Source organism: Ambystoma mexicanum, chromosome 12 (genome assembly GCF_040938575.1).
Source record: "Ambystoma mexicanum isolate Mex_15411 chromosome 12, UKY_AmexF1_1, whole genome shotgun sequence".
NCBI lineage: Eukaryota > Metazoa > Chordata > Amphibia > Caudata > Ambystomatidae > Ambystoma > Ambystoma mexicanum.
In genome coordinates, this window is record NC_090936.1 from 1,063,366,344 (window position 1) to 1,063,391,475 (window position 25,132).

Consider the following 25,132-nt stretch of genomic DNA (forward strand, 5'->3'; position numbering starts at 1 on the left):
ATTCTGCGAAATGTTTGGCCATTTATATATATAATACACATATCTGAAAAAGTATGAATATTTCCCCTAATGTTATTTTTTTAAAAATCTATTTAAATGTATTTGTAATTTGTAATCCGCAGCTGCCCTGGAGGGGCAAGCTGCGGATAGGCGTGGCCAGGCAACTGTGCCACGTCCACCTTCTGATTTACATTCAGAGGGTGAGTAGGACGATGACGTATCTTCTACACAGGTCGGGCCGTTCAGGCTTTGAGCCCATGGAGTTTTTTTTTTTTTTAAATCAGTTATAAAAGCTTTACAAAATTCAAATGACTTAAAGACACAATCAATGACTGCATACACATTTCATCATATATCTTATAAACATTTTCATTAAAATTAAACATTTACAGTAATAATACGACATACCCCTATTACACACTCTTCGGAAACCTTTTAAAAAACGAGGTTACAGTTCATGATACTAATGCATCTAAAACAAATAAGAATACAACTGCTGCTCTACAATCCAGTCAATTGAAACACTTTTAGAATCATTATCTGAATAGGCATAATAGACCTTCCACCCATTGTCATAGGATAATTCATAATTCTCCCTCATTACTAGAAGGCTTCAGGAACAATGTATTGATCATTCCCCAGAGTCTAAATAAAGCAAGTTGCATTGTCACATTATCAGTGTTTAGTCATTAAGTCCAGAATTCATGCTATGCACGAGATTACCAAATGTGGTCATTATCTCTGGGCCCAATCCCACACATTCAGTAAATAAATGTTGTTGTCTCCAGTAGTGCACTACTCTTACAGATTCGACATGTACAGACGCAGTATGTTATACCTAGCTCCAAAGTTTACCCAGACAGGCAATTGATTCAATCTTAGTTTCATTCGAAAATTCCTAGCTGCTGTACTAGGACATATTAACAAATACCTTTGCGCTTTGAGATATCGAAGGATAACCTTAACCATGTCAATATGGGATCTTAGATTACTAAAATGTTCATAATTCTTAGTCCAGTCCCATAAGCGTATTTTATTTTTCAACATACACTTCAAAATTCTATCATTAGTGCCACAGTTAAATTCCGGTGCCCAGCCAATATTCTCAAACCACTTAATCATAAGATTCGTAAAATCTTTCCCTTTATGCCTAACACTGTCTTGGTCATAGGTAGCCATCAGTCCTAAGAGCTGACATCTCGGGTTCATGTTAATTTTCAAAAACAACGTTCCCTGGTTTATTCTTACCTGACTTTTTAAAGACACCAAGCCCAGCTCCAGCCTTATATACTCTATCGATGTAGACTGAGCCAGGCCCAGGATCCTTCTCCAGAAGTAACTCTTGATGGTATCCAACCACGAAGATCAACCATAGCCGAGGCATCTCGCCCATATAATACCATTGTGCAGAGGCATGGGTTATATAGCGTCAAAACTCCTTCCAACGAGAATCTGGCGGTCTGGCTTGCAAACCTATGTATCAGACTAGTTAATCTCTTGGCTTTAATGCCCTTACTTTCTTTTACATAGCAATATGTACGAGAGGAGCTCATCGTTAAGCCCAGGTATGGATATGTTTCCACCCTTTCTATAACACCAAGGCTAGTATTAAACAAAGGACATTTAATCTACTTACTTGACCATCACCTTCGTTTTATCCATATTTATCACCAATTCGTTAATTTTCGCGTACTTCACCAATTTTTCAAACATATCCTTAGCACAGATCTCAGAATAAAATTGAACAGTGGAAGGTCATCCGCGTAGAGGATGCACTGTACCTTACGGTCACCTACTTTAAGACAACAACGCGTGGTCTCACTAAAAATTAGTGTAAGATCAGCAGTATATAAGCAGTATAATAATGGTGCTAATGTGAATCCCTGCTTAACCCCGGTATGGGTTTCAGTCGGGGCTGACAGTCTACCACTGTCATCCAATCATATCCGCACCATAGTTTCATGATGCAGACCCTGAAGTATGCACAGCAACCACATAGAGCAGCCCCAATGCCCCAGTTTACCCCAGAGCTTTCCATGGCATACCCCATCGAAGGCGGCCCTGAAATCCACAAATATGGTATACAAGGCCGCCCCTCCCCCTGTGCCATAGCATCCCAATATAACTTATCCATCAGTCATACATTATGGATAGTACCACACCCGGCTCTAAAGCCTGTCTACACATAACTCAAAATCTTAGCCTTGTTATTTCTTTTACATAAATATGTAAATTGGAGAATAAATTGTTTCCCCCCGTAGTCTTACAAAACTAAATGAAATGTATCAACACAACCTAAGACGACGAGTTGGACATATTACACTAAACTTTTATATCCAAATGCAAGTGCCTTCAATATCTAATTTCTCTCCATTCTTCCCCCCCTCATTAGTTATTAATAATACAAGACATATTCATTTAATTTAAAGTAGGGTAAAAATGATTCCTTTCTGATCACGAGTAAGGCGTTTAAACAGTTTAAGCCGAAACAATGGAATAACGTCTACTCTGATGAGCCAAATATAGCGTTCAGTACAATGTTTTACACCTTCAAATAGCATCATACGAGCTAATTTTATTAATTTAGGACACTTATTTTTCAGCAATTTGTAGGGGGATTATTTTGGTACATTTGATTTAACTATATAATTTGTTATTAGGCATATGACTATTTTAGTCATTTCCGTCGTTCAGTTTTCTTATGTAGATAGTATCTATTGTTTAATTCAATCTGGCTTTTTTAAATTGATGTTTTACTGTATATAAAAAAGAACTAACAGTAATAACAATGTGAAAGCAAAGCTTTATCTTTTTATATTTGTTTTCTGAGGGCAGAGTTGTTTCATGCATTTGCTGCTATACATTTGACCCGGATTAATTATTTGGGAAGAACATAGACAAGGCCTTCAAGTCCATAAAGTCGGATACTGACACTGCTAGATATATGATGTGGCATTTATAACGCGTCTGTACACAAGTGTTTCTAGGCGCAACAAGACGAGGGTGAAACAAGGGAGGACAAAATAACGATCTTACTAGGCCTTGTGTCATTCAGATCGTGCAAGTGCGGGGAAGAGAGAAGGGGAGAAGTATCCGGAAGGAGGGCAAGGGAGACGTGCAGTTAACTCACAAGCGCTGCCTCTGGGTGGCTCATAAGTGTAGAGAGAAGGGGCAGTAGGATTGCAGATGCAGACAGTTAAGAGCTGGGGAGCCCGGAGGCTGCGCAAGGGCAACTGGACATGCGCGGAGCAGTCGGGTGCGTCAGCAGGGGAGAGGAATGAAGGAAGAAACAAAGTGGAAGCGAAAAGGAAGGTCTTGAGTTGCTTCTGGAACCGGTAGTTGATAATTGTAACCACAGGAGCCAGTGAAGAGATTTCAGAGCTGGAGAGATACGATCCCTGAGCTAGAGGCCAAGGCCAAGTCTCGCAGTCCTGTTCTGGATAGGTTTTAAAGGTCGAAGAGTAGAGGCAGGAAGATTTAGAAAGAGACTGTTGCAATAGTCCAGCCTACTTGCAGCTCAGAGAATCATATCTGTTTTGAGGCGCAGCTAGCAGATCTACCTCTGCCATGAAAGGAGGTCGATCTTAGCACCACTAGCCCTACAGGTTTGGCTCAGTCCAAAGGTTGAACATCCAAACAGGCTTGACTACCACTTCTCCTTACCCCTGACATACAATGCCCCGGTGAGTGGACGGTTAGCACAAGTCTACACTGGGTAGGCTTCATAACATCAGACAAGTGGTTGTTGGCAATTGTGAAACTAGGAAACACCCTTGAATTCAAGGAAACCTCCAAACATCCTATCCTCCCAAAACACTCAGTGGCTGGGTAAGGAACTTCAATAAGGAGTGTCCCTCCTTTTACAAAAAGCCACCCAAAGAACACTGCAAGTCAAACAAAAAAAACAAATATATTCCAGATAACTCTCCGGTGAAAATAAGATAGCAAATTGAGATCCACAAAAACTAATTGGGTTTATCAAAAAAACAAAGGTTCAGGATGGTGACTCTTCTGGACATTATCTCCTCCCTGCAGCACAAGGACAACTTGCCATCTCTTGACCTGCATGATATATATTTTCATATGCCAATCCTCAAAACCCACAGTCCATTTTCTCCATGGTCCGTAGGTTCCAGAAAACCACTGCAGTGTCAGTCAGAACACACATTTCGCTCCTTGGAAGCCTGACCTTTTGCATCCCATTCATTCAGAATTGCAGACTTAGGGTGTGACGATGACCGCAACTCCAGGAAAGATGGGAAGACAAGATCCCAGTACAAGACGACCTTTGCAAACATCTGCACTGGTGGAGCCTGCCTTGAAACCTGACTAAATGTCCAATCCTATGACAACCACCACATCTGGAAACTGTCACAGATTCCTCCTGGCAGGGATGGGGCAGACACCTGCAAAAGTTTACTGTCAAAGGGCACTGGTTGGAGGCCAAAACAATGCCGCCACATGAATGTCCTGGAGCTTGGAACATCAGATAAACACTGCTCTTTGTGGACTATCCCACTACCATGTATTAAATCTGCAAATGGTCCCCTGTTCTACACACTTTGGATGCTGAGAGTCTATGGGTAAGGTATCCCCCGATAGTTTCCTAGTACGAGTACAAGGCCATTTGCGAAGTGGCTAAGAATCTAACATCTGAGATTCTCATAAATGATGGATTTCGAAGAGCTTTATGAATTTTAGATGATCAATTGTCTGAACTCTTGAGGGGCCTTTTTTTTTTTTGTGGATACCAGAATTAAATTCTGCTTCTGGTCCAGAAGGGAAACGAGGAGCACCCAATGGGCCAGTGTAATGGAATGAGTTTGCAAGAACTCCAGCCACAGTAGACTTGTACTTGTGTTGCTTGTAGAGCGCGCTGTCACCCGAAAGGCCATCCAGCACTTGTCTGTAGCAGGAGGTGATACAGCTATGGATGTGTAACGTGATTCATGCATGGACAAATGGGCTATTGCAGCATTCAGGGGCGTTTGGGAACTAGGAGTTTTTAATGACTGGATTGATTCAGGTAGGACTGAGTCATCACACAATCAATCACAAGGCTGAAATGTGAGTTATTTGGGGACTGGGGGGAGGTATGAGCTAGGATTATACAACTCAAAGTGGAGACGTGAACCTGAAGAGGAAGAAAGGGGGCTAAAACTGAAGAATTTGGATTTGGCTTAATTTGATTTAAGGAGCTGTTTCGCCCTCCATGTTTTCAAGGCAGTCTGACATTCAGAAAGATGGCAGCTTTGCACTCCATACAACAGCTATCCAAGACACCTCTAGCAGTGTCCCTGCTGCTCATGTCACCCTACCACATACTCATCACCATTCCTTTTGATTAATTTCCCACCACGTTACATCTCGAGTCCTCCTACCCATGCTTTCAGAGTGAATCTCACTATCAAAAGAGCAGAATACCTGAAGCTCCCCTGCGGTAACACAAAGCCCACGTGTCCCAGCCACATATAACACGATTCTTACAGGCATACAGCTGGTATTGCTGATCTGTAGGCATCAACATGTCAGATTTTACTTCTTGCCTTTGCCACTAACATACCCTCACCGCCAGAACCAAGAGCCTGCCAAAACAACAGAAGTTTAAATTGTTTAATGAAGTAGAGTGCCAGTATACATTTCAGCTTTGAGGATACAAGCATTTGGGAGAGGAGGATCAAAGGTGACATGGGTGATGCTGTGTGAAAAAAAATAAACAAGTGTTATGTTGAGTTTTATATGAACCAGCGGGCGACTGTAAACTGTAAGGTGGCTTCTGTTTCATGTTCATGTCTCACACCACACTACTCCCTCTGTCCAGGAGATTGTGAATTTTGTTTTTGACTGTTAAAAACATCTCTTAAGACTGTAGTGATGAGATTTGAAAAAGGTATCTAGTTTTCCTTTCTCATCTACTTGCCAGTTATGGCATGCCCTCCTGCAAAATGGGTAGAACATCAAGAGATTGATTGTAGGGCCACTTCCAGGCTCTATCGTGTGATCAATGTCCGCATGCCATTTTACATGTCCTGAGTCCAAGGTGTGGCGTTATAGTGCACCACAAGATCATTGTTGCACCGTAGTTGGACGGAGCTAGTTATATTAAAATTAGACGTCAGATAACTTAACTTTGACGCCTATTATCAGCTGAATTCTTTAAGCTGCTAGCAAGTGTCATGCTGCAGACAGGCTGCACTGAACGCTATACCATTGGGACCGTACACGTTGTATATCGATGGAATTGATGCCATTGGAGCCTAGATGGATGCTACAGAAAATTGAGCATCAGTAACAGTCATACATTGGGAGCATCTGAGTGGTTCGGATTGGTGGTCCTCCACATTAATAACTTGCAATTTATATCCCAAACAACTAGTGGCAGGTACATGCATAGACTGTGAATGTTTAATACGTTTCCTTTTATCATTTTTGGTTGAAGAAAGCATTGGCAACCCCATGTGAAGTGCAGCTATTCCGTTAATTAAAATTGGTTGAACTCTTTTAGAATTGGAGCAGTGTTTGGGCCGTACACCCAGCCGTCAGAAGCTGAATACTGGGATATGTGGACTGGCATTCGCACAAATGATGGGAACCTAGTCATTGACAGGTACTGTATGTTTGGTTTGGTTTGCGACATACTGGATATATTTCCTTTGTTTGGTTGTATATTTTCTTTGCTTCACGTTTCCAGTCATGTCTCGGTTCTTATTGTGTATATGAAAACTTTGGCCATTTGTTACTTCAGTCTGTGTCAAAAGCCTACCACCCTTTCTGCAATGTTTTGAAAATATTTGTTTCAATCTCAGAAGAATTGACTCACTATTGGTGTGCAGTTGTTAATTTGCCCAAACAGGCTCTAACTTCTTAAATGTAACCCTTGTAACTCTGGTGACCGAGGCATTATCTGACAACCACAGAAGGCGGAAGGTGGTCTCCCCGGTTTTCCTGACAAGGGATTTCCCCATGATGCAATGTCTTATTTGAGCAGATCATGATTTCAATTTGTTTCAGTTAACTTTAATTGGTTCTTGGCCATCCAGGATTCTTATCAGTAAGCTTCTAGTTAGGTCCTACTTTTGTTCTGTTGAGTCAGCGATTAGATTGTGAATGACTTGGGTTAGCAGGTAAGTGCCCACAGAACTATGCACAGGATGTTGTGTGGGGTTGATTTAAATGGTGGGTGTGTTGCTTTCACACATGTTTAGTTGGCTTTCAATTTTAAGTTTTATGGTTCACAAAGATTTGTAAGAATCATAGATCTTCCGAAGGAGAGCCCTTATTCATTCGGCTCTTCCTGAGCCTTTTTTCAAATCTGGGCATATTATGTATTTGCATAAATCCCAGTAGTAGCGATTCTGTGTTGGATTTGATTTTGGTTACTTAAGTTTCCCGGGTTTGAATCCCACCTAAAAAGTGCTGCTTTCGGTCTCCGTGCGTCGGTTTCAGAACTATGACCCGGATTAAAAAAAAATATCATCCAACATAATGCTGTTCGTGCAAGACCTGCTTCCATCAGTCTGAATGGGTGCATTGGTGCTTGAAACCAAAGAGGCTGTGACTCACTAACTGTACTTCGGCGGTTTTGCAGCTGCCCAGCAGGCCTTGTATAGAACCCCACTCTGTGCCTCAGTGCCTAACATCTCAGTAGTAGCGCTCCCAGCGAACGTCTCCTTCGTCATTACTTCCAATGGGTTCACCAAGTGCTCGTGGTTCTTATTGTGTCTCATCAAAATCTGTGGTGACTCTCCTAGTCCACTGCTCCTCGAGCCTCAATACTACGTTGGATCTTGGAGACTCCTGTGCTCCAGGCTCTGTTCTATGGTGCTGCCAGACTGCACCGAAGGGAAGCTGAGCCAAAAGGGGTGAGGGGTCCTGTGTGTGGAGGAGCATTAAGCATGGTCTTATGGAGTGGGAGCAAATGCGAAAAACATCTGCTGATGTTACCACCTTTTTGTTTTGTTGCTTTATTTGGGTGCTTTCGTTTGTGAATTTTCTTGTGCAGAAAAATGCTAGAATTCAGGCAGTTAAAAGTTGACTGCCAAAGTTACAGTATAACTGTATTGTCCTTGCAGGGCATGTGTTTTGCATTCTGAACCATTCTAGTGTTGCCCAAATAGTAATAATTGGCATTCAAATGTATTGGGATCTTTTCAAAGCCACTCTTGATGAACTCATGTGTCTATAGCATGTGGTGCTGCAACGCTCAAGCTGGGCCAGTGATTAGCCCCAAAATGGCAGAGGCTGGGCTGGGGGTGAGGAGAGAGATGCCGTCACCATCTCAAAAAGGGGACTACAAACATTGATTTGCTTGTTCAACAACACTGTGTTCTGTCCCCAATGCACAATTCGATTTTGTCTCTGCTGTGCCGAACTACAGGACTATGTAATAACCACTCCTTTTCTCCTTTAGTATTTTACAGTATCTCAATCAGAGGAAGCGGCACAGAGATCGGTGGGTCGGAGCGTTAGCCACTGCCACTGTTCCATGTGAGTACAAGAACACACAACAGTTGCGACTAAAGGTTTAGATATTATATAGCTCTCAAAACTTAGATTTGCCCGTTTTCTATGCACTATTCGTTTTGGCTAATAAGAGAACTGAGGTATTTGGAAATAGTGATTTGGTCGGGATCGAGAGAAGATGATCGAACTACAGTAGAACATGGGTCTCTAGGTTCTGTAGATGACAGTCTACAGTAGAACATCTCTTACCAAGAGATTTATGAAAATATAAACTGCAATAGAAAGACTTTCAAAACATTCACGACTTGAATAGATATCCATTTTCTTTTAACTGAGGCATTTTAACATCTCCACTCCCTATAAGCCAATAGATCGTACCCCACCAATCCCAGCACACCCCACAGTTAGCTGCATGTCCTCCAACTTTTCCACTGTGTCAAACTCCACAAACCCCCTACCACGTCCCTCCACTATTTTGCAACTGGAAGGTGTTGTCCGTAACCATGAAGCATGGCTTAACACCCTTCAAATTTTGAGTGGTCACCAATCCCAAGAGCATTGCCTCTTTTGTAACCCTGCAGGTTTGTGGCGGGCAAGTGGCCTAGAACGCAGGGCCGTGCAGGCTAATCCTTTACCAGCTAGAAATCTCTTGGTAAAAGATGTGTGCACTATTATTTCAAATGAGTAGCTTTTCAGTTTGGTAACCTATAATGATGTAACGCAAAGATTCCCAGTCCAAATAAAACTACTGAGCACTTGTATGCAAGTATCCAAGTACAAGTAAAAGGGCCCGTTATAAACTTGCTACATATAACGGTTACAACAGAAGCTCCAGAGATCAGCAAGCACAGAGTCCAAACTTTCCCCAGCAGGACTGTAGTGGAACTTCTCAATCCGAAAGAGAAACAGAGCTGTGAATTATCTATGCAAAGAACATTTTCTCCAGCTTGTGGGAGGAACGTGTCAAAGCATTTTAGTTACTGTGCAAAAGCACTATCTGGTCTGGTCCTGTATGAATATAAAAAATTTGAGCCCTTGATAATCTCTGACAAGACGCTTCTCACTTGGAAATAGGGCTTTGTGGTGGTGATAATGTAATGTAAAGAGATTTAACAAAGCGCAAGCAAGACCGGTGAAGGCATTGGGGCACTGGGAGGAAACAAGAGGACATAGCCAACATGGAGTACTTTGAACAGAAAAAATTTCAACTGCTTACGAAAACAGAAAAATTGCAGAATAGACCTGATCTCAACCGGGAGGGCATTCGATGGGTCGGTGCAAGCACAGAAAATGAACGTCCCCCAGCCTGGGCTCGACGAACTCATGGAATGCAGAGCAGAGAAAGGTTAGCCGATCAAAGGGCTCTACAGGGTTGAATAAGGAATCAATTTAGATTGTAGAAACTCCACCCCCTCTTTATGAATTGCTCGATAAACAAGGCATATAGCCTTGAATTGAATGCGGCTTCGTACAGGGTGCCAATGAAGTTGACACAGGAGTTCCTGAGAATGAGCCAGTCTAGGTGCCTTCAAAGCCAGACGAGCTGCCGAATTCTGCAATCTGTAGACGTTGAATCAGAAATTCGGGCTGGCAAAAGTCCAGTTGTAATAATCAATGGATCCCATAATGGAGGCTGTGACAATTTTGGATCTTGATTCAGGTGGGAGAAAGGGGAGAACTTTTTTCAATGTTTTGAGTTGAGTTTGGCAAACCCGGTTTGACAGATAGCCAGAGACTTGAGCAGATCTAGTTCCTGAGGACATAATTTGTATGCCCAGGCTTTTGACTGTCGTAATAGGTTCAGGGAAGGGACCAAAACAGGAAGACCAGTAATCAGAAGACCAAGAGGAGATGGCGCAGGCCAAGGCGACCAATTATTCCTAGGTCTTATCGCCATTAAGCTTAAGCCAGTTAGTGGACATCCATTCAGAAACTGCCAAAAGACACTTTTTAAGCTTATGTTCAGGCTCAGTGGAAGAGGCGTTAAGACGAAACCAAATTTGAGGGTCATCGGCGTAGGAAAGAAAGTGGATGCCGTGACTAGCAATCAATTTTGCTAGATCAAACATATATAAATTATAAGAGAGGTGAAAGAGCTGACCAGTGCGGACTCCAGAATCATAAGCAACAGGAGAAGACATGAAAGGGGGCACAGAAACAGACTGGGTATGGTTAGAGAGAAAAGAGGAGAACCATTTTAGAGGAGTTCCAGAGATTCCCGCTTCAAGGAGACACTGAAGAAGTCTGTAATGGTCGACAGTGTCAAAGGCCGCGGAGAGGTCAAGAAGAATGAGAACAGCGGCCTCTCTGCAGTCCTGAAGTAGAGCAATGCCGTCAAGAAGGGAAACCAACACATATTCAGTGCCCATACCCGGACGGAAACCTGCCTGAAGATGGCGAGTTTCCAAAAAGGCAGAAAGTTGAGGAGTGACAATCTATTCAAGCAACTTCGTAGCCACAGGAAGGAGAGAATAGAGCGGTAATTCTCCTCCACAGCCGGGTCAAGATGAGACTTCTTTAATAAGGGAGAGACCACAGGATGTTTAAGTGTGTCTGGGATATAGCCCGTAGACAGGGAGTGCTGAGTGCTGAAGAGCTTAGGTAAAAGGAGGAGCAAGTCTAGAGGATAGATTTTGCAAAGTGTGGAGTGGACTAGGGGCCATGGGGGATGCAGACCTGACCTTGAGCAGTGCAATAGAAACCATGATGTCCTTCACTGTGGTAAACTAAAACGATTAATTATCAGAAACAGTTAAAGTAGAAGACAGATTAGAAGGAATATCAAACCCACATCTATCAGTGCAAATCTTGTCTCGAATTTTGCAAATTCTTTCCTTGAAAAATAGTGTAAGCCAGACGGCAGTGCAGGGTGGACCAGGGGGGACTGGTCACAGGGGGGCCTGGTGCCCTGTAAGACTCAGAGGACACCAAGCAGCCAGTCAGCAGACGGATGAGGGAGCAAGGGTGGGTTAGCAGGGGAGAGAGAGCGAGAAAGAAGAGGAGAAAGGGAAGGTCTTGAGCTTCCAGAACGTAAGGAGATCTGGTTCAAGGCGGGGAGAGGCAGGGACGCCATTCCAGACGGAGGCACCTGCCGAGGAGAGAGATCTACCCCCATATTCTCATTTTGGAGAAGCAACTGACCCGCAGAGAATTAGAGGTAGACTAGCAGAGGGCTCTAGAAAGAAAGTATTTAGAAAGAGATAGTTGAAGATAGTGAGGGCAACGGCCCCAAAAAGCCTTGTGGATGACAGAGGGTCTTGAACCTGATCCTTGCAGCCACAGGTAGTCAGTGGAGGGATTTCAGGGTCGTAGAGATGCAGTCCCTGGGCTTGAGGCCAAGGATAAGTCTTGCAGTCCTGTTCTGGAAACGTTGAAGAGTAGAGTTAGGCAGATTGAGAAAGAGGCTGTTGCAGTAGTCCAGCCTAGAGAAAATAAGAGTTCTGGAGACAGTGAAGTTTCTGGGGGAAGGTGAGAAAGGGGAGAATACCTTTTGAGGAGGTTGTTGGGGAGATGTATTATTTGTATGCTTCATCCCCTCTCCTAGTGAGACCCACAGCACCTTTTGCTGGACTTCTGGACCTTTGTCTGAAATCCTGAATGAATGGAGCCTTTTTCCACTCATTCATTCTTAAGGGCTCGGTCTTTTGGAACTTTGTTTCATAGCTGTCCTATGGAGTCTATTTCACTCCATAACTCTTAAAGCATCTGTATCTTTCTATTACAGCGCACAGCCCCTTATGGGCAGTGTTGCTGGGGACACTTGGAGCCCTCCTTTGAGATTATTTCATTTATCCTAGAGTAACTACAGTTCTCAAGAATAGAGAGATACTCCGTATCGCTCCTAAAACTTATAGTCTGAGAGATTGGCACATACCACCTTATGTGGAGTGCCAAAGGGATAACTAGACCTGTCTCTGCTCCTGTGACGTTTTAGTCACGTAGTCCCAATAGTCGTGTCCTCAAGAAATCGCCTACTCGGCCTGCACACCAAAGTCCCAGCAACCAAATACAGCAATTTCAGCCTAACAGCGCCGACCATACGCAATCGCCACTTCTCAGAAATTAGCTCACCCATTCCTACATCCCCCGATCTCAACACAACTCCACCCATCACTCACCCCTCTAACTGCACACCAACAACTCACTATGCTGCTACCTCCTATCACTTCATCAGTACCCAAAGAGCCCACGCACACCCACCCGAGTCGCTGTTCTGCCCCAGCCACCTCTGTCCACACTCGCCTAAAAAGAATTGTCTCCCTGCCTAAACTAAGGAAAGATTACATCAAACATATGAATTCAGGTACCCCCATATTCATATTCTCTGCCATCGCCAGTCAACTACCTTGTGCTGCACCTGCCAAAGCTAGCGCCCCCAGACCACCTAAAAAAAAAAGTACCAAGCTTCACCAAACCCATCCAGTAAACCACCACGTCACTGGATCACCTTTGTAGCCGAGTGCAGCTCCTGCCGGCCTCCCATGCACAAACACTTCAGTACACGCCAGTCCTGACACACCTACTCTGTACTCTGCTGATCTCAATCCCACTGCCTATGACCAGACCCCCAACCCGGTGAATCCATCTCTCCTGCAGGTTACTCCTACAACTCCTCTGCACACTAATGATGATACTAACCTGACACTTGTTAGGCTAAACCCTAGCACCACTCCATCCATCCTATCTGGATCCAAGATGAGTATAGCTCACACAGCCAGCTCCCCTGCCACAACTACCCTTGATTCTACTAGCAGCCACCTCCCTAAGCATCCCATTGATCCTCCTGCCGCTTTCCAATGTGCCCTCATTAATGCCCACACCTCCCAGCGCACGCCTTGAAAAAGTGCGACCTGCTCACAATCTAGACCTTTTAACCATCTCGGAAACCTGGCTAATAGAAGCCTCTGGCCCCGCCATCTCCTTAGCCCTACCCCAAGGCTACAACATTTACCGTCGGACTGCCTACACACCAAAGGTGGGCCAGCTGCCCTCATAGCCAAGGAACCCCTTCCTCTAAGACAGGTCTCTAACTCTTTCCAAGGTAACAGTGACATTTTGTCCCTCAAGCTCACCACTTCCCCTAACTGTACAATCACAATACACATTGTTTACCGGCCCGCCAGGCTGACTTCCACGAGAAACTCCTCCATCTCCTATCCGACAACCTAAAAATCTCCTCTAAATCCATCCTACTAGGAGACCTGAACCTCGGATTCAATGACCCGGAGGATTCGCAAGCCAAATTCCTTGCCAAAGCTCTTGACACCCTGGAGTTCAGACAATCTATCACAAACCCCACCCACTCCAAAGGGCTATCCTGGATTGGATAGTGGACCACAATTGCTCTCATCCATAAGCTCCAACGCCCCCTGCCCCTGGACAGACTACCATGTCATACGCTTCTCTATCCCCATGCCAACGAAACAAAAGCCTCTTCCCACTCCCCTACCGCCCTCTCTAGCTCGGAGCTCATGTAAACTGACCAAAGCAAGGCTTCTACCCTATCTAGAAATGCCTGCTTTTAGACCTCTCTTCTCCAATGACCCCACAGTTCTAGCTGAACTATACAACTCCACATTAAAGAATGCAGTCAACGCCATAGCCCCACTGTCAGCTAGAAAAGCTAAATCTGCCAGACAAGCAAACTCCTGGTTCACCCCTGAGCTACTGGAACTCCGAACCTTGAAACGGACTGCCCGCTCCATTTGGCAAGCTAACCCACTTGAATCCACAAAACTAGAATTCAGCAGGATAGCCGCCCAATACAAAAAGGCAATAATCTTAGCCAAATCCGCCTCCTTCAACACTAGGATTATCAATGCAAAATCTGGACCCAAGGAGGTCTCTGCCATCTTCAAGGAATTGGGATCACCAGCTCCTACCACGCAGGTAATCTTCAAAGACAATTGGTAGTGCTCTAATATCCAATCCATGCTCAACAAACCTGACCTACTGCATAATAGAATCCTAACCAACCCGAACGCACTGTCCCCAGCCACAGCTACACCCACCACTTACCCCTACATCCAGGACCTCCCCCCTCTTCTCTTTCAAAGTTGTCACTGAACCCGAAGTCCTCACCCTCCTGAAACACATCAAACCATCTAATTGCAAAGGTGATGACTGCCTAGCCATGATCATCAAAGACTTTGCTGTAACACTGGCACATTTCTCACTGCATTCATAAACGCCTCCTTGGCTTCAGGACTGGATCTCCCTAGCCTTAAGGAAGCTTGGTTACAATCACTTATATTAAAAAAAAAAAACCTTCACTTGACCCGGCCTCCCCCAACAACTAAAGGCCCATAACTACAGTCCCCTTCCACTTACAAATCCTGACAAAGCAGCCTAGACTCGAGTTGAACACTTCCTTGAAACCAACCATATCATGGGCCTACGTCAATCCGGCTTTCACCCTGGTCAAGGCACAGCATCTGCTCTGCTTGACCAAAAAAACCAACTCTGAGATCAAAGATGCAGGCAAGCCTGCCCTACTCCTCCTTCTGGACTTATCACATGCATTTGACTTAGTGTACCACAACATTCTGTGCCATCACCTCACCTCCTCAGCCCATTTCTCACCCAAAGCCACAATATGGATCACCTCATTCCTGGAAGGAAGAGCCTTGAGTGTTCTCAGATCAGGCTTGTGCAGCCCCCACCACCGTCCACTGCGGAGTCCCACAAGGATCCTGCATCTCTCCCACTCTTTACAACATTTTCACTAAGCCCCTCTTTGACATCTTGGACTCCATTGGCATAGCTTACACCAACTATGCTGATGACACCAAAGTCCTCCTCCCAATCTCCGTAATTATGAAACTGACTCCAAGACCCTCAACACAGCCTACTCTACTATTCAGGCCTGGATAGCAGCCAACAGTCTGCCTCAACAGCGATAAGGCTGAAATCCTCCTAGTAGCCTCTCAGATTGTTTTTTAAAAACTCACTCACCTTTACAATTGACAATATAGAGATTACTGTCTCCCTCTTTCAAAACCTTAAGGGTCTACCTTGATGCCACCCTCTCCATGTCACGTCAACTCAGTGCTATCGCCTCCTCAGCGGCATACTACACCAAGATGATTAACGCAGCCAAAACCATGTTTATCCACTGAGAACTCTCTCTCCATTGCCATTGCTATAATAGGCTGGATTACTGCAACGTCCTCTTTGCCGGCACTTCCTCAAAAAACCTACTGAAACTCCAAATAATCCAAAACAATGAACTTCGAGCTGCCCTCAACGTTCCTAAAAGATAACACAATCTCTGCAGCCCAGACGCAAAGCCCACTGACTCCCCGTCAAAGAACGCATTCCATTTAAGACTCTCGCCATCACTCGCAAGGGTATCTCTCTCACAGCCTCTCCTCGAAAGTAGTCAGAGCGGGCTCTACCAGACCCATCAGAACACCATATGCCCACCATCTCACCATCCCCAGAGTCAAACTTGCCAAAGCAGGTGGTGCTAGCTTCCCCTTCATTGCTGCCAGTCAATGGAATTCTCTGCCACTTACCCTTAGAAACGAACCCTCCCACCCTGCATTCCGCATAGCACTCAAAACCTGGCTGTTTGACTAACCTCTGCACACCCACTACTTGTTTTAGGTTTGTGTACTCATGTTCCCTGTAACCAAATTAACTGTTTACACTTATGTCATGTCCAATACCACTGTAACTAATTTACCTGTAATATCTTTGATATGCGTTGTATGTAACACTGTAACTAAGGAGCTTACCTACCTCTGTAACAGTGCTGCGATACCCACGGGCTGTTGTGCGCTATACAAATAATAATAATAATAGACAATCGCCTAGTTATGGCTGGTGGCAGTGGATTTTTCTACTGCAGGCAATGCCCATAATCTCGGTACCAGCGTGGTTGTACTTTATCCCTTCTTCTACCATTTGTCAGATGGGAGATTGCCAACCTCTGCACAAGTTTGCCCAGGAAATGGGTGATGGCGATAGTTTGCCGGAATGGGGGGGGGATCGGCAAAAGGCATTTTTAGTAGAGGGTTCACAAGGGAGTGCTTGAGAGGGGAACGTACCAGTGGCGAAAGAGTGATTACAGAAATCTGCCAAGGCTGGAGCAAGAGAAACCAGGTTGTCCTTAATGGTACTGGAGGAGCAGGGGGGTCACTTGTCTAGAAACATCAGGTGTTACAGGAGAGAGAGAGAGAGAGGGAGGAGTTGAGGAGGGCGGGTGGGCTGCCAAGGAGGGCCTGTTAGAGGTAGAGAGAGAGGAAGAAGAGGGGAGTGTTGACAGAATGTCCTCGATTTTAGTGGTAAAATGAGAAGCCAGAGCAGTGCAGAGAGCCTGGGTGGGCGTAGAAGAGGTAGATACTGCTGTAGGATTGGCCAGCTCCTTGCCGATTTTGAAAAGTTTGTCCGTGTTGTTAGAGACCGCAGTGATGCAGCCTTGAATATGGACCCCTTTTCTTGGAGAAGATGGAGAGTCTGTATTTCCTCTGGCAGGCCAGTTTGTCGGAGGGTACGCCCGATGCCCCCCCACTACTGCTCAGCTACTGTGCACTTGTGTTTCAGAATAGCCAGATCAGAGTTGTTCCAAGTGCTGCACTTGGGGGCAGGCTTCAGACAGATCCTCATGACAGGGGCAAGGCTACCCAGAGTGTTAGAGACAGGAAAGTGAAGGTTGGAAAGGGCTGTGTCAGAGCGGGAGTCAGCCGCATGAGTAGGTCGGGGAGAGAAAGTGGAGGCAAAGGCAGCCACTGACACTCGCTTAATAGGTTGAATGACCGCAAAAGGAAGATGGCAGTGCTGGGTGGGGCTTTGCCAAGGGGACAGAAAGCTTCAAGTGAGAAGAAAGAAGGAAGTGGCCAGTCCAGGAGAGAGGAGTAGTAAAAGGATTAGAGAGAGAGATGTCTGAAGAGCTGAGAACATCCAAGGTGTGTCCGGCTAAGTGTGTTGGATCAGAGGGTAGAATGCAGAAGTCACATCGATTGTAGAAACGCCCAGAGGAGGGATCTGGGAGTCCAGGTGGATGTTGAGATCCCCAAGGATAAGAGGCTGAGAGGTAAAAGGAAAGGAGAGAGAAGGTGGGGTCAGCCCATTCAGAGAGGAAGAGGGTGTGCTGGCCAGGTGGCCTTTAGATGGTGGGCAAGGTCAGAGAGAGGCTGGGAGAGATAGAGAACCTGCAAACCAGGCATTCAAAGGAGGACTAAGTCTGAGTGGGGATGATGGAAGCAGGGATACATTCAGGAAATATCAGGGCTACTCCACCACTGGGCCTGTGCAGCCTGGGCTCGGAGAGGATATTGTAGCCCTCAGGGAGGAGTGTGTCAAAACGCGTGACAGATCTGGCCTTGAACCATGTCTCGGGAAGAGCAAGAATATCCAGGTCCAGGAGTTCTGGGAGGTGGCAGATGTTTGACAACAGAGCCAGAGTTGAGAGTAGCCACGTGAACCAGGCTGCCACTTTTGAAAGACTTCCAGGGGCAGGTGGGGTACAGGAGAGAGGAGTACCCATCAGAAGTGGCAGAGGAGCCAGAGAGGTGGAAGGAAGAGGCAGCAGCAGAAGAGCCAGAGGGGTGGTAGGAGGATGGGGGGTGGGTTGCAGAGGAACCAGAGAGATAGTAGATGGCAATGCAGCCAGAGGGGCGGAGGCTGAAGGTGGTGAGGGAGCCAGAGGGGAGGTGGCTGTCAAGGGAGCCAGAGAGCAGGGATGTAATTTGGGGTCACCAGTGGACGCAACTGTAACCCCTGAGGTGTCTGTTGCTACCACTAAACAAAGTAAGAAGCTCCTGGCCTGTGGCCAATGCCATGTGGCTCTCTGTTGTTCATGCCTCTTTTAAAAAAAACAGTGGGTTCCACAAGGGTAACACTGAGCAGTGACCCTAAATGAGAAAGAATGGGAATAACAAATAGTTTGTCTTTCTGGAATTCTATACACTAATTGCTAGACTCATTAAAGATTTATTTCTGGCACTCTTCAGGGGTTGAGTCACTGATTTAGTCTGTTCTTAAACACACAAAATTCCCAAAGCAGACAAAAACGTCCCAAAAGCATTTAGAGTAGAATAATCATCAATTTCGGACTATATATTTTGCTTTTCGCAATTTTAGCATGTTTATTTCTGCCGTTGTCTCTGTTACAATCATCACAAGACATTCCATCTCAGTTTCCTCCTTCACTTGACTAAATCCTTCTGCCTAAAAGCTTGTGTACAGTGTAGAAATGTTGGACCATAACACATGAAGTGGCCCTTGATTTCATTGTGCCACAATTAATGCTTTGTTGTAATGTCTGTCTTTTCTGGCATGCTGTTCAGGATGTTTGTTTGCATGTATGAGTTAACGAGTGCCCAGAGTACGGGATGCCGTGTGAGTGTGATGCTTTCCCTGCACTATTCTAAATTCTTTAATACACAGTTATGAACACTCCCAATGGTATGTGTTTTGCCAACCTCTGAAGCCTGTAAAGTAGATCCATGCAGACTTGACATGTGGCCAAGTTTGCACCAGACCTGCAGATGAACTGTCCTGCTGTTAAATCTCAGTTATCAGTTTAATGGTATCTACTACAGAGTGCAATTTGCTTTCTGACTTTGAGAACATTCAGACATGTAACTGCTCGTTTTACTGTAACCGGTAAGATAGCTCAGTGGGTGGAGCTCTCGCTGCTGCGATGTGCGTGTGATCTGCAGGTTGGAATACCGGCGAGGGCAACTCGCCCTTTCATCCTTTTGAGGTTGATAAATGGATATCGACACAGGTCGGGTTATATTGTATGTATAATTGTTCTATATAAACTAATTCACAGTAATTTGGTAATATGGGCCTATACGCACTGATTAACGATACATCTAACGATCCATTCGTGTATGCAATGTATATCACATTACAGTGATATCGTAACCATATTCTTCATAGTGTACTTGGGAAGAATGGTATGTGATGCCATTTGTCAAGGGGTGAAAGTTTGTGTTCCATCGCTTCCCGTGATGTCACTTCGGGGTGTGGTCAAATGACATCACTTCCTGTGATGTCATCAGAGGTCAAGAGTCATGTGATGTTACTTCTGCTACACCTGGCATTTTCATGAAATGACGTCCCTGCCACAGAGGTGGTGGACGAGGGGCCAGAGAAGTAGTAAATGGCAAAGGAGCCAGAGAGATCGAAGAAGGAGGTGGCAGAGGAGCCAGGGCAGCGGTAGAAAGAGTAGCAGGAGAATGAAGGAGGTTGATGAGGCGAGAGAGGCACCTATCAAATAGGAGGACATTGGGCTGAGGGCCCTGGCAGTGCCATTTAGATAGACATTAATGATGACGCTGGCGGACAGGAAGGAGGCCAAGAGGGCCTCCCACCTGATGCCACTATTAATGGGAGAAGAGGAAGAAGGTGAGAGAAGTCCCACCATATATCCTGAAGCACTATTACTATGTTTAAGCGCTTAGATAACTTAGGGTTTTGCATGCTATACAAATAAACAAACAAATATGAAAAGGAACGACAAAGAGGATGTCAGTGAGTCTGTCTGGAGGAGGCACTGACATAGGTCTCAGCGATGGGAAGACCTGGATTGGAGACCAGTGCATCCTTCTTGAGCTTCTTCCTTCCCGTCTTAGTGAGAGGTGTAGGATAGGAGATAGAGAAGCAGTTGGAGGAGATGGGGGACATTGAGATCACTATAGTGGGTGTGTTAAAGGAAAGGTAAAGGGCAGGAGAGAAGAGAAGGGAGCACTACAGAGCTACGCCACACAAGGTGCACAGGAGGTGATTTGGAAAGGGGGGCAGAGGGAAACGGGCAACAGCAGAGCACAGATGGAGACGAGTAAACTAGGGCAGCAAACAAGCAGTGAGTGGAAACAGCAGTGGGGGCCAGGCTCAGCTCAGCCTAGGGTGGAAAAAGGCCCAGAGGACACCAATAGTAACCAACAGAGTGAGAGGGAACCTAGCGAAGATGAGAAAGTGTTAGTGGGCACAACAGTAAGCCGTGTGCAAGCACACGCAGAGACACTCGTCTAGAGAGAAAAATGCAGGAGAAATTAACAAACAGTTATGGAGGCCAAAACATTCACCTAGGAGAGAAAATGCAGAAGAATGCGGGGGAATGCAGAGTAACATTGACAGAGGCCAAAACATTCACCTGGAAGGAAAAATGCAGAAGAATGCAAGAGAAATGCCCAGAAACAGTTGGAGACATCAAAAACAAAGTACTGCTACCCAGGGAGGGGAACCCTAATGGGTACTTGGAGGCAGTGCAGAATGAGACATGCGTTGAAATGGAACTAGGCGCTAGGTAGGGCAGTTGAGTGGGATGCAGTAATGGCTGCGCACCCTGCCCTCGCCTTTCTTACCTTGTGGTCGCTGCTGGTTCACAGCTGAACTACATGCTCGCACTTCGCGTACCGACCCCTTCGTCGCCAAACACCTATCGCACAACACTGTGCCATTGGCCTACGTGGCCTTCTGTTATATTGCTTCAGAACCACAGATTGTCACCAACAGAGAAAAGGTGACCCCTCTACACACTACATTTATTCCAGTGTTCTTATGGTTTTGTACCACAATTTTGGCTGTGCTGTCCCGTGCAACATATTTGTTTTAAGACTGGCTTGACCATATGCCCTTTCCACTTCCCAACTTTTACCCTGCTTGGCGATTCAGTTCTGCAAATTGGGATTAGAAGAGTCATGGAAGTTGGGCCTAAGGTCATCCATGGCTTTTCATCCTTTTTTTTAGTTTGGTCTATTAGGTGCTGCTTGTGCCACCCATAAGCTGAAACTATTGCATTAGAGTACATATAGGGTGACATGACACATGAGATGGGGGGACACACTGCTTTTAGGTGGTGTTCGGTTATTTGCCCACTCATTGACGGCCTATGGCCATGCTAATCACTATGGCCATTCCCACCCAGTTCCTGCCCCTCCCCACCCAAAACACCTACCCATGGGAACTCTTTTAGCTCTCTTTAATCTCACCGTACCATCACACTTTGCACTCCTGCCTGCAAGTGTTTTTTCAGTGCAGTCTTCTGAGAGTTATTGAGTTAAATGGAGCTGTAAACCTGATACTGGTGTAATACAAATGTTTGAACCAGATCTGCCTTCACCCACTCGATTTATAAGCACTATGCGTGTCCTTCACTGAAGTGCTGTTAAAAACCAGGCACTGCAATTACATGTCCAGGTACTCTCATCATTTGTACCTGCCATCATCAATGGCCATTTAATGCCATTATGGCAGTGCTTGGCAAGAACCTTTCCCATGCCTACACAAAAGCTGAAACGGTTGGTATTGCCAATGCTTGTTTTAATGATCATTGGTCGACAGTTACTTTTGGGGAATATTATTCCATTTGGACCATCGGTGAGTGTGGTGTCTGTGAAGGCATCATGAAGTAGAAACAGACAACTGAACTAAGTTTGCTTTTTATACTTTTATTAAATCAAAAAGCAGGGTTGGAAAAAGGCCTAACTTGCCCTCTGCAAAGGTGGGATTTCCCTACCTAACTAAACTAAGGATAGTCTAGGTCAGGATGTCCAAAGTAAAAAACCTATACTTGCCTTCACATTTATTTGTATACGATGTGTAGGGATGTCAGCTTCATAAGTGTTCAAATAACAGTTCCAAGCTTCTTCCAGCTCTTGGTTGGAAAGGATTTCCCTTCCCCAGGATTCAAGATAGTTCACAAAGTCCCGAGGGGTTTCCCTTCCCCCAAGGCTTCAAGTCTTTCAACAATTTCACAAATTTCAATTCTTCAATTCCAGTTCGCATTAGGTTTCCTTTAGATTTTCCCACAAGCTCTGTTGTAGTTATCTCTACTGGCTTTTCCATAGGTGGGTGTCCTCGGTCTAGGTGCAGTTGTTGAACCACACTGTCCATCCATTACAGGTCACACAACTGACACACCTAACTTGTTCCTCCTTCCCCTGCACACTGCCATTGTTTCAACTTTACAGTGGGATTTGGTTAAGACTCATTTCACATCCTCTTTATGCTTTATCATTACTTGTTTGCCACTATTCACATGTCACACTTTCACATACTCTTATGGCTCTTGTCAATACTTGTTCAATCGAAGTACATTGTTCCTTGACATTCATAAATTTCCACACAACTGCTTTCATTCGGATCAGTATTCATTTACATTGCTTCAGCTTATCGGGATATGGCCCTCCCAAGTTAACCTGGTTTCTTTCCATGCCAGGTTAAGGCTTTTCCACTTTCTGCTATTTCTTTATACAGGCCACCTCCAGTATACCCTGGCGTCCTTTCCCACTTCACTGAACTCACTGGTCTCTTCTGGTGCCTTTGGTTTCTCTCACAGTGGACTGTAGCAACGGCTTCGGTGAAGTCTGCTTTGCTTTTGCTTCCTTCAGCTTCCCCTGGACTTCGCAGTCTCCACTTCTCCCAGCGTCTCTGGCTTTGCCCATAAATGCAAACGCCGAGAGCTTCTCCTCTGCTCTTGGCGTCCCCGCAGCCTGCTGCTTTCTTGCCATTTGCTCTTCCCTCTGCGCGGCTTCCGAGGGAGGTTTGGTCCTTTGGCGTCCACAGCCATAGCGGACACTGTCATCCTTCCTGTATTGCGGGTATTTAAACATCACGCCGAGCTGGTTGGCTCTCTGACTACTAGACCACACATTGTTTGTTCTAAAGTGTTCTGTCTCTTTTTGTTGCCTCTTCTTCGTCCCAGTACCAAAGTGGTGTGTGTAAGAGTGAATGTTAATGGGTTAATAGGGATCTGACCTACAATAGTCCAGGGATCTGGGGGATTGAGCGGACATCTTGAGAGGGAAAAGGGGGATACCATGTCTCATCTAAGGGTTCCTCATCTACTCTCCTCAAGTCTCCTTCACCCAAGTAGTCCTTCTTGGCATATCCACCCCAGAGTCCGAATCTGATACCAACGGCCTTTCCCTGGCCCCCTGGGAGGAGGATATCCAGGGACAAGAGGTGAGGACGCCCTCAAATTACTCACATGTCCCAATCTTGGCAGCATTTTTAGACATCTACATTTGGCCACTGTTCTCCTCGTACATGACACCCAACTCTATGTATCCATGGGTCGTTCCAAAATCAAAATGGAGGGCGATTGGCTGGCTTCAACTGAATGGGTAGTCCTAGATTACTCACTGCTCTAACAATGATTCTCTCCCTGGGTCCTCTCCTCCACTCATTAGCTTAAAATCCAAAGTAAAAAAACCTGGGTTTTTGGTCGAATGCTCCCCTTTCTTTAACATCTCATGTACCAGCCCCATTGACAGCAGGTTTCATTCATGTACAGCTGAGGGATCCTTAATTGCCCCACTAAAGAATAGTTCACTATGGTAGTTGGATCACTTACGAATTCCGGTTTGGACAACTGCAATGTATTTTTGCCCGCCCTTTCACGTCGAGGGCAAGTAGACCAAAACTCAGCAGTTCACCTGATTTTTTTCTTCCAGAAACTTGATAATATTTCTGCTTTCAGATGCTCCAAAGATGGCTGCCTGTTAAAGCCATACTTGACTTCTATGGTTTACAAGTGCCTCTCTAGGCATACCCCCCTCCTACTTTGCTTGTAAGCTTAGTAGCGCCTGCCAATAGGCCAGTGTTTTGCCTCAACAATCAAACCTACCACCCTCGGAGAAAGAGGGTTCAGTTATCTAGGGCAGGTGATCTGGACTAACCTCCCAGCTTTACTTCGGCATCATACAAACCTGGCCAGTTTTCTAAAAGGGCTTAAAGATCTTCTCTTTTGCTGGCCCTGGATAACTGGTCATGTGTTTTTTGCGATATGTCCACTCTGAGTCGGATGTCTGGAGCGTTGAGACTGTTAAGTCAGTAGTAGTGTGGTCGAAAATATTAAATCAATCAAGTGAGTGAGGCATTTGAGTCTGGAGAGGTTACCTTGGTGATGTAGTGTGCCGAACAATTTCAGGGGTGTCCTGGACTGGACAAATAACGTCTTCTTGACTTCCCTGGGCCTGCGTTTCTTTCTTTACTGTATCCACTAAAGCAGAGGAACCTCCACCGCAGTGTTTCTGCAATTGTGGAAAACGGTCTGTTACGGCACCTGCAGTCCCTGTTTTGGTTTCTGTGAGGCTATTTTGGATACAGAACTAGCTTGCTAGGCATGTTTGTGGCCTTAGGAACATTCACTGAGCGAGATCCCCTTGGCACAGAGGTTCTATTAGCCATAGAACCATTTGCTGAGGGGGACGTGTTCTTGGCATTTTCCGATGAGGGTGTTGAAACGTGTGGTGTGGGCAAAGTGTGTTTCTGTTTGTTTGAAACAGTCTCCTTTTGTTTACTTAGTGTCGACGCACTGAGTGCCATGCCAGAGCCCTGCATATGCTTTGTTTGTATTTGTCACCAGGGAAAGCCTCCATGACAGAGCGAGGCACCTACCATTCAGTACTGGGGACTGGCACCTGGGAATCCTCCGTTTTCCGATAGGATGTCTCCTCAGCTTCGCTAATGAAGCTTGGACCGCCTCGGATCCCTCCGTGCCAGCGGGGGTATTGAGTTGTTGCCTCAGCTTGCATTGCGTAGACTGCCCAGCGCTCCAATCGCCGATCCTTAAGCGTCTTCAACTTGAAGAGCTTCCACACTCGACATTTGGCTCCTGGTGCTCTCTTGGAAGACAATGGTTACACATGTTTTGTGTATCCTTCCTGGGAAATGTACGGTTACAGGAAGGGCAACTTTTGAAAGGAGT

General features: G+C 45.4%; 1 protein-coding gene across 5 annotated transcripts in view; it reads left to right on the forward strand.

Annotated features, from left to right (window-relative positions):
- Positions 1 to 25,132, forward strand: part of MEST (mesoderm specific transcript) — a 272,991-nt gene that overhangs the window by 216,369 nt on the left and 31,490 nt on the right. For 4 of the 5 annotated variants that reach the window (XM_069629615.1, XM_069629618.1, XM_069629614.1 and 1 more), the window contains exons 9-10: positions 6,506 to 6,607; positions 8,411 to 8,487. In XM_069629615.1, coding sequence (XP_069485716.1) covers positions 6,506 to 6,607; positions 8,411 to 8,487 — 179 coding nt within the window. The remainder of the gene's footprint in view (positions 1 to 6,505; positions 6,608 to 8,410; positions 8,488 to 25,132) is intronic. The other variant, XM_069629616.1, reaches the window with a different exon arrangement.